We start from the raw sequence: 11002 nt of genomic DNA on the forward strand, positions 1-11002 counted from the left end.
TCAAAGGTATTAAAATACAAAATAGTATTTTGTATTTCAAATACTGCCCATCCCTGATCATGCCACCATGCCAGAATTAATAGATCCAGCAGTGGACGCCATATCCTGTCAGACAAAGAGCACTGAAACATACACAAGACAATTCAATAAACTTTGCTCTTTTTTATCATCATCCCTTCATGTCCTGCTTCTGCTCTTCACTGGGTTTTGTCAGTCAACTTCTTGGCTGATAGAAGACTGTTAATACAGTTTTGGGTACCAGACAAGGCTTCATGTTAAGGGTTTTTTTGGTATTAGACAATTTTGCTGACTAGTTGTTTCTGTTACCAGACAAAACAGGCTGGAATCTGACTTATTTTGCATGGAGGCATGATCTAACAATATGGAAAGGGCCCTACCAAACTGCGCTGACAATTTCAAGACAAAAACAAAACTTTCAGATCCCGTTCCAGAGAGAAAAACCTGTCAAGCTTTTCTTTTATGTCTTTTGCACGTGGCCTGTCCTCTGGTGTGATGGACAGCATCTTCTTAATGATTTGTTTCTGAAAAACAAAGATATCAACATTATAGGCTAAACTCGGTTCGATCAATATTTATTTGAGGCTAAAATCAAGTTTATTACTTCAGTTGGATATTTGTCACTGAACTCTGCTGGAAACCTTTGATCTCTCAGATCCGGCCACAGCTGCAATGGCAGAATAATAAAAAAAAAAAAAATTGTTAAATTTAAATGTGCTCTTTTTTTGTTGTTGCAGATATCAGTATCACTACTGATGACTGTCATGAAATACTACTGACCTTCACTCTTTCACAACCAGTATCTATTTTCCAGAGCATCTCAAACCATACGAGCCCAAGGGGAAAAACGTCTGTTTTTTCCTCATAATTCTTCTCGGTCTCCTAAAGTAAACAATTATATTTAGTTTTATTACATTTATTCATTTAATTTTATTTTGCTTAATTTACAAAATGTATTTTACAATTCATGATGATGAAAAACCTTTTGGGTTTGCGTGTGCCTGTCATATCTAGCTAAAAATCTCTCCATGCAGTTACATTCTCTCTTCCTTTTCAGGCGAATAGGAGGACCTTATGGAGTCTTATAGAGCTTTTAGATTATTTAAATGATAATAATAATAATAATATTTTAAAATGAGCTTGTGGCCCGAACTGGCCATTTTACAGCTAAACAACCCTGCTTCAGATTTGCTCATAAAATGAAAAGAATATCCATATTAAGAATTGTGTCACCTGTTCAGGACTCATATAAGATGGTGTTCCTCTGTTTGACCTCTCTAGGGTCACCGTTTTGATCGGTCTGAGCCGCCACCAGCCCAAAGTCTCCAATCTTCACTTTGCCATCTGTGCCGAACAGTATGTTATCAGGCTAAAAGGAAAGTACACAGGTAAATATCAGGAAAATGCTTGACCATTCTCCCAGTAACTAAAATGAAATACCTTCAAGTCTCTGTGGATGAGCTTGTTTGCATGGATGAATTCCACTCCACTGATAATTTCATAAAATATTTTATTTATTTCCACTGTAGTTCTCTGATTATTCAGATCTTTTCTCGCCTTTATCCAATCAGTCAGTGTTCCTCCCTTGCAGAACTCCATCTGAATAAACAAATGCATCCTGATGAAATGAGAAAGAAAGAACAGGCATGACTCATGGGTTGAATTACCTTAAAGGGACCGTATCATGCTTTTTAATTTATCTCCAGAAGTCTACTTTTTATGTTTAACAAAAAAATATTTATTTTTAAACAGATTTCCACACTTTCTATGACCTTTCAAATTAAATATTGTGTATTACATTATTCTAACTGCTCCACCCTTCAGTGACAGCCTCTTTGTAAATATTCATCACAATGTGACAAATTTAGAAAACCAACAATGCTGAAATGCCTCATACAGACCGATCAGATCAGAATGAAATGATCAGGGAGCTTTAAAAAAAAAATAATAAAATAAAAATGACACTTACACTTAACATTCACAGAAACAAAATTGGAGTAGGATTTACTTGAAAAAAGCTAGGAAACAATTTTCACTCAGAAAAGGCTAGTTAATTTACAAAAAATTGACAAGTAAAAGCCTAAACATAATTAGTAGCTTTAAATAGACATTTTTAAGTTAAATTTACTTGGGAATTCCCAGTAAATTTTATTGACTTTGTAAATTTTACTTAAGTAATGCTTATCACTGTAAAAAAAAATGTGCTGTTAAATAATTTACAACACTGAAAAAAATAAGTAATATTGAGTAACAAGTCATTAGTTTTTTTTGCACACATATATTTTAAGTAAAATTTAAGTGTTGAATTAAGTGAAATCTACTTAGCAAAGGATACAAGTAAATTTAACGTAGCCAGTTAGAGTTCAATGAGTAATTTCTACTTAATTAAGTTAAATCTGTAATACTCAAGCAGGCTACATTTCACTCAGTCACAGTTTATAAAATTTACTCAATGTAGCACTGGGAAAAAGCATGCTACTAAAACATGTGTTTCACTTACAAACATGTAAGCAAGTAGACAACATGTTATCCTTTTAAGATTGTCAACTCAATATAATTATTACCAAAATGAACACAAAGATCTCGATACTTCATACACAATGACGGTAACAATCAGTGAATAGTGTTCAAGTATGAATGGGTCATTTTGAGTAGAAAATACAGCAAGCTACTAAACCTAACAACAAAAGCAACCATAAAACACTGTAAATACAACTCGTAAACAGTGAAATTTTTTTACCACAAACACGGTATGCTGCTACAACATGGAGCTAGGAGATGTGGCGTTAACTTCAATCAAACAAACAATTTTTAATAAACAGCCAAAGGATTACAAGCAGGCAGGATCACGACCGTTGAACATGAAGACAAGGAATCACGGGCCAACTCTTTAAATTCAGAACTTAAGAAGGGAACAGACAAGACACACCTGAAATCAATGAACACACTAGGTGCAGGAACAGGAAGATAACCAAATATGGGCATGACACACGAGGAAACTAGGTCATGGGGAGCACATGGAACAAAAACACACAACAGGTCCATGGGCGTGACACTTAAGTTCAAACTTTAATTTCTACAAGCTTAAATTGAGTATTAATATAGAATTTACTTTAAGTTTTTATGTAGTATTTATTTCACCACAAAATAATTTGTATCCGTTTAGATGGAATTGCAGAGCAGCAGTTAATTTAAATAGTTTTTTTTTTTACTATTTTAAATATATCAAACATTCAAGGAAAATCTATTCCTTGTTGTAATTACACTTCATTCATGTACTATTGAAGGCAGACACTTTGATCCAAAGTGACCTGCAGTATATTAATTTTAGGAATATGTACATTCTTTAGTTGCTAATAAGAGATGTGCAGGTAAACCACATTAGTAAATGAAACGAGAACCCGTTGCTCTACCTGAGCTAATGCTGTTGTAACAGTTTCCCCTCAAAGGATCATCATGCTAAACGTCTTTATTTAAAATATCACATGATAAAGGAGCAGAATAAACAAGTGTCTCATAAGAAGACTGCTGGACTTACTCTGTCCCACTCAGATTTGCTATTCCTGTGTCATTATCATCATCATCATCATCTTCATCTCTCCCTTCACAGCCGTCTCTCTCAAAGATCACTCCATCTGATGAAGAACCTGGTGTGCTGAACATAAAACAAATTAATGTCATTATTGAGAAGTACTAGATTTTTCTATCAATGTTTGGTTACTTGGAAACTGGGTTTACTTTCTGTCTTGGTTTGATGCACAGTTGTCAGAAGGCCAGCATGTAATGTAACGCACTATGTTTGGGTGATTTAGTCGGGCCAGTTCCTGCACCTCAGAATTAGCTTCCCTATTAACAACAGAAAATAAACATTTAGTGCCACATAATCATGTCAACTGTTCTATCTAAAATAAGATGCAACTTTGTGACGATTATAAACTTACCCAATTAAGCTGACTTGCTTCACAGCGTAGATCTTGCCATCATATTTATGCTTTACTTTATAAATGGAACCAAAGGCTCCTTTACCAATCTTTCCCAGTATTTCAAATAATTCAGATAACCTATAGATGATACATACAGTAAACAACAGAAGTGAGTACATCGCTGTGCGCTTAATGTCAAATGATTCATAATTGTTCCACCAATTGTTCTATTATTTTTAATCTTTCAGGACAAATTTGGGCAAAATCATGTTGTTTTTGTTTTTTTCAAATAGCGGTCAAAGACTTGGCTACTTTTCCTAAGTTTGCCACCTGAACACACACACGAAATATGGACTTGATTCAACAAAGTTAAGTGGGCACCCATATGAAAATGGATGGGAAATGGGAAATACTATAATTCTGAGCATTTTTTTATTTATCCAATAAAAATGAATAAATCCAACATAATGCAGATCATACATACACATAAATGAAGGGGTGATCCTATACAACATTCTCAATGTGGCAAATACTCGCTCTCACACATAAACACACACCCACAAAGCATTGAATGAGCCTATAACAGAGCGGTGTTTTTTTTGTCGAAAAAGAACACACTTTACACACAAAGTCACTCACACATTCACTTTTTTTTTGAATGTGCCAATCAGCCGCTGCACGCACACACGTTTGTTTTTGTGAATTGTGGGGACATTCATAGGCGTAATGCTTTTTATACTGTACAACCCGTATTTTCTATCGCCGCACACCAACCCTTCACCTAAACCTACCCCTTACAGGAGACTGTGCATTTTTACTTTCTCAAAAAAAAAAGCTCATTCTGTATGATTTATAAGCCTTTTATAATATGGGGACATGAGGCAATGTCCTCATAAGTCACCTTCTTCTTGTAATATCTATGTCATACAAATTTGTGTCCTCATACGTCACAATAAATGCACACACACACACACTTCAAAGTCAGATGGAAGTCCTACTGCAAGATTTGTTGATGCTTCCATACAAAACATGTCTGAAGCATGCTTCTTGTTAGGTTTATTGTTTATTCTTACCTACCATTTTACTTTTTTGAGTTATTGAAATTTGATGTTTAGAAATAAATGATTACTCTGTCTCCTTCCTTATAGCATGGTCAGATTTGTCTGTAAGCATATTTTGGCATCTTTGTATAGTCTCACCGAATCTTATTTATTTATTTATTTTTTAATTCTACAATTTTAACTTGTAATAAAATTATGAAGTTAAGTTCGTAACAACAATGGTTTATAGATTTCAGCCTGTATGCAGCCATTGAGTACCACAGCTATAGCGGCTATTAATATTTTCAATATTTTAATTTTGAAGTTTTGGCTGTCTGAACTTACTGGAATTATTATAATTTATTTACTGAAGTAAAATAAATATTAAATATAACAAAAAAAATACATAAAATTAGGTACTTTTAGATGTAAATAAATAAATAAAAACACCAAAAATATTTTATCGAAGATAGTGATATGACATTTATTTATTTATTTTAAAAACTGGGATCACACCTGAGACCGTGCCCAAATTCATCCAAGAAGGACCAATTAAGGGCTACTATACGAAGGATGCTTGAGGGTTAAGTTGACAAGTAGAGCATTTCCTCTTATTTTAGAAAGACTGTACTGAAAACAGTAAGCAGACAGTAAAGCTTTGACTTTATGGCTGTACTTCTGTAGATGTATGCCCATATGATTAATGAGCTTCCATTTTTCTTTACAAACAAAATATGAACATGAATGAAATGACTCATTCACAAACACTGATTAATTCCTCAAGGAAACATATTTATTTATACTTATAGCCTATTATTGCCAAGCCAAAATTAAATATTATAGCCTAATTTGTTTAATTCCCAGAAAGAGTGCCTATAGAAATAGCCAGAATGACAGCTTTATTGGAGAACGGGCATTTACAGTATTTACAAAACATAGGCTATTTTGCGTATTAAAACAGATAATGGAGATGGTGAATTGGATAAAGAGATACAGATGAATATATATATATACATACACACTCACACATATACATATATAGCCATGTTGTAATGCTTTGATCATTCTTAATTCAAATGATAAAACGTTTAGTTCCAGTCCTTGATTCTGACAGGTCAACAGATATGTTTTATTCACTATAAAGCACGGCTATGACCACTTCACCCAACGGTTGTGTGTATCACTGCACAAGACACTTGGCAACATAATCATTAAACATTTAAATTAACATAAAGCAATCATTAAACATTAATACAATTACAGTTTATTATTTATAACTGTGAGTGACCCCTGTTGGCGATCTGTTCAACATTGCAATAGTCACACAGGTTTGTTTATGCATTAAACTCTTGGCCATAAGTAAAATAAGTTTTTTCCCCTCAACACAGTATGGTGTTCCCACGACATATGTCATGGGCATTACTAATTGACTCGAACATTTCCCTTCCCCAGTTACAATCTAAAGTTATTTTGGATGACACAGGTCCAGTATAGGCTACTTACAATGAACTTGAGGCCAGGCTGCAATCTTGGCCTTCACTTGATTCACTGAAAAACAAGAATAAATAAGAAAACAAAAATCATTCTGTAAATGTCCAATGTTTTTCTTCACCTAGCCTGTATTAGACTTTTGCTCTGGGGTGCGTTACCCGTACAATGAAGTAACTCGCTGCTATAGCATGCATCACTGAAAAAATCAGCTAGCTTGGACTGAAACAATATCGTGGCAGATTTGTTGGTTGAGTCATGCAGGTGGTAGAATAATAACTTTTTAATTAATCCGTTTAAGATTGAATTAATACCAGGGCCCGTATTCACAATCTTAAGTAAACTGTAAAAGTAAAAAATAAGTTAAAAGTAGCTTAAATCTTAAAAATAGTGTGCGTGTCAGTCCTAAATTTAGGACTCATACATTTTTGCTTTAAGAGTATTTCACAAATTGTTTTAGCACTAAAACTAGCTCCTAAAACTGTGAAACGAGAAGTGAAGGGGACTCCTAAGTCACTAATACCAACTCACAAACTATCCTAAAGTGACTGTTGCCAGGAATCGTCCTCAGAATATAAACATTTGGTTTGGTTTTCTTTTACATTTGCATGTCTTACTATCAGCCATGATTATTCTACTTTGTTAATTAAAAGAAAAGGCTGTTTATATGCATATCCGCTACGAGAAGCACGACAATTAGCTGAACATATACTTGTTTAATTAGTGACACTTAGCCTGCTTTTTAAAATCTTCATTTGAATGTGGCAATTATTTTTAAACCTATATTTGGATATGGCAACATATCGCACTCTACAATATTTCTATGAATAAATCTCTGACAGAGACTATCAGCCAATCACTGTGTGCATAGTTAATAAGCATGCTGACATAGGGCTGGGCGATATGGCCAAAAAAATTATCACAATTTTATCGATGATATGATATCGATAATTATCACGATAAATGTCAAATCTTTATTCCTTTCAACTTTATAGCCAGAATTTTGCTCCATTTGCTAATTTTCCATAAATATCTAAAAAGAAAAATTATTTTGTGCATGTTCTAATGAGTGATATTGTTTCAAATCAAGAAACAGGTTTGGGTTGCCTGATAATATTAATAATACACACTTAAATACACACCACAAAATCACTCAGTATGGGCCAAAATCACCCGTCGTCAATATAAAACAAAATGGCACATTAAAGAAGATAACCGGCCCTAATACTACCACATACACACACACACACAATTACAAACACACATACAAACGCCGGGGGGCCGGTAACCATTAATCAATCACATTAAACCAGGACGCCCCGGCGAATGAAACACTTCATATATACACCCAATTCAATAAACCATAACCCGCTGCCGGACAAGGGGTACAGCGCTCGGGAAGACAAGCGACGGCCGCCAAACATTAATTAGGGAACCCAAAACTACAAACTATCCCTCCCAATCACTAAAATGAAAAATGTGTAAAACTGATTAAACTGATCTGAGATCAGGTAAAAACTATAGACGCTGTTTCAATGTTTCGCCGCTGTTCGGGTGAACTCTCCCTTTAACAAAATTGTTTTGGGAATCAAAAATAACGTTTTGGGAACAAAAAACTAATGTTCTGTGAATGTTATACTAACATTAGGGGACCGTTAAGAAACCTTTCCTGGCAAACCAAAAACAAACCATAAAAAAATACATTCTGGAAGCCAAAACTAATTAATAATAATACATATACATGTCAACATAAGTGATATCCGTTTGCATAAAATTCAAGGTATTGATGTTTGCCCACAAAACAACGACTGGCTATGCACCCCTTTACATAAATTCACTATAGACTTATGTGCCACCCAGAAGCAAGTGAACGGCGCATATACCATCTCTTTTAATTTAACTGTTCCCTTCTGTTGGAACGACCTGCCCAACTCAATACCAGCAGCTTCAAGAAACGGCTAAAGACACATCTCTTACATCTACATTTGAGCTTCTAACACTAGAACTCTCTATTTTATAATTCAATCTTTTTATTTTTTCTTTATTTTAAAAAAACTAACACTATTCTGTTTCTATTCTACTTTTTTCTTTTTATCATTAAAAAAAACTTGATCCTCTAATAGCTCTTTTTCCTCTGCGTTACACTAACCAGACTTAACAGTTTACAAAATACCATGGTCAAATATGGATAGTGTAGAAAAACCGTGGTTTAACTGTTGCCATGATTACTTTTCGTAAGGGTCGGCTAGTTTCGTTTTCCACGGCGAGGGTGATGACATAGCTCGTATAAACTTGGTAACGCAAGTGTATGAGATGTAAACAGCGATTGCATTAAAGAGGACGATCGGACATTTCTATTTAGGTTATTTCGCTCACATAGCGCGCTTGGCCAGCCAGTTACAGAGCGAAACTCTCTACACGCATTCTGGCACGGTTTAGCATGGTTAACATTGCTGAGAATTGCGTTGTTGTGGCCAAATTCGACCCCTTGCCAAATTATTAGCCTACCCTCCCCTCGTTGAAGTCGCTGCCTGACTTAATACTAACGCTTCCCCCACACCTACTCCTAAACCTAGGTAAAACTCTGGCAGGGGGTCAGACCTGACTCGAGAATGGTTCCTAAAAGTGCCGAACCGAACTCAAGTGGAAACATAACCATTCCTTATCGTTGTTGGAACCGTTCTGCCCGACTCTGCGTCTATGGTTTCGAGAAACACTGATTAACAATGCTTTCGACCCTATTTGGCAAACGCACCCCCATCTTCTCCATAATATCTCACACAAAAAGCTTTTCGGTAGTTCTGAACAAATAAACATACCTCAGTGAGTCCCCTTCAGATTTGATAGACATCTTTCTTCTGTTTAATACAGTTGCAGATGCTGCTTTCCACCAGCTCTGGTCGATCCAGAGACCCAAAGTCTCCGAGTTCCGCGTTGGTGTTAAAACCAGCCTTCTTTATCTTCGATTCGGTCTTGCATTATTCAGCATTCATCATCACGTGACCGGATCGAATACTTGGAGGGCAAAACGTTGTAAAAACACACCGAACCCAGAACTTCATCTTGCACACCAGGTGGGCGATCCTATAAGGGTGTGACGTCACGTGAAAACTATCTTAGGTCTTAACTTGAGATGCAATTGATGTTGAAAAAACAGGTAAAATATGCAAATCAAACTGACGTCAGAAACTTGACATGACGTTGAATTACTGTAAATTGAACGTCAAACATATTAACCTATCATTAAACCAGTTTCACCAGTTAAACCAGTGTGGGATTAACTTTCAATTACCACTGGAAGAAATAGCCGTCAAAACTGAATTTAAAATGATGTTACAGCATTGTGATCAAGTCAAACTGATATCAAGGTGTCTGTTGGGATGATTCATTTAGGATTTTTCACAAATTCGTATTACAGAAGCAAATCTTTACTTGATTTAGGATTCTTATCTTATCTTGAAAAATCTTATGTCAAGTTGGGTTTGGAAACTAAACCTCTCCATCGCGTTCTGCGTTTTGATTTGGAAGGTCATTGTTCTTCATGTGGACGTCTGTAAAAACAAAACTCATGGATGATGATTTATTCACAGTGGAGAAGGAGTTATGTGATCCTACAAACAAGGAAATGCGCTGCTTACCTGGACAGTCACTTGATTATCTGCTGTAAATAGACTGTTTGGAATAAGAATAAATTCATATTTGATAATATATTTTTTATTATTTGATTAATTTACTGTCGTGTTTAAAAATAGGAAAATAGACTATCTATATTTTAAATGGTTCTCCGTCTTGCATTTTATCTCTTTAAATGCAGAAATAAGTTAATGCAACCTCTTTATTTTTATGTGTATAATTGTATATAATACTTGTAAAATTGTATTGCATACCTTTTGCTGCCATAATAATGACCAATATCAAATGTTTATGTGCTTTTCTCTTTCGTTTCTTGCTGTGGTGGAGCAGTTATGAAATATTGTTCTTGTAAAATCTCAGAATCAGAATGAGCTTTATTGCCAGGTATGTTTACACATACGAGGAATTTGTTTTCGTGGCAGAAACTTCCACAGTGCAACAGAATGACAGTGACAGGACAAAACACAGATAATAAAAGAATAAAAATAGAACAAGTAAACAGACATATTACAATAGACAGTTTTGTATGTACAGGTATATTATGTGCAAATTCATACTTTGTTTATGATAAGTAAACTAAGTATGTGTGTTAGATAAATAAGTGTATCAGTGTATAAATAGTGTTGTGTGTTCCACAATTATTGTCAAATCGTCATGAGATGGATTGTCTGAGGGAAGAAACTGTTCTTGTGCCTGGCTGTTAGGGGGTCCAGAGTGATTTTACCAGCTCTTTTGCTCACTCTGGATAAGTACAGTTCTTGGAGAGTGGGGAGGGTTGTGCCAATGATTCGCTCAGCAGTCCGGACTACCCTCCGTAGTCTTCCGAGGTCAGATTTGGTAGCTGAGCTGAACCAGACAGTTATTGAGGTGCAGAGGATGGATTCAATGATGGCGGAGTAG

General features: G+C 35.2%; 1 protein-coding gene across 1 annotated transcript; it reads right to left on the bottom strand.

Annotated features, from left to right (window-relative positions):
* Positions 1-622: 622 nt before the first annotated feature.
* On the bottom strand, positions 623-9582 carry LOC306884242 (interferon-induced, double-stranded RNA-activated protein kinase-like). Its single transcript, XM_079439974.1, has 9 exons — positions 9289-9582; positions 6485-6529; positions 3960-4079; positions 3757-3864; positions 3557-3673; positions 1459-1636; positions 1252-1387; positions 799-900; positions 623-685 (listed from the first exon to the last, which is right to left on the bottom strand). Exons 1-7 carry the CDS (start codon positions 9318-9320, stop codon positions 1256-1258), a joined length of 732 nt encoding a protein of 243 aa, XP_079296100.1. The 5' UTR covers positions 9321-9582; the 3' UTR covers positions 623-685; positions 799-900; positions 1252-1255.
* Between the last annotated feature and the right edge of the window lie 1420 nt (positions 9583-11002).

Source organism: Barbus barbus, assembly GCF_936440315.1.
Source record: "Barbus barbus genome assembly, chromosome: 18".
Taxonomy (NCBI): Eukaryota; Metazoa; Chordata; class Actinopteri; order Cypriniformes; family Cyprinidae; genus Barbus; species Barbus barbus.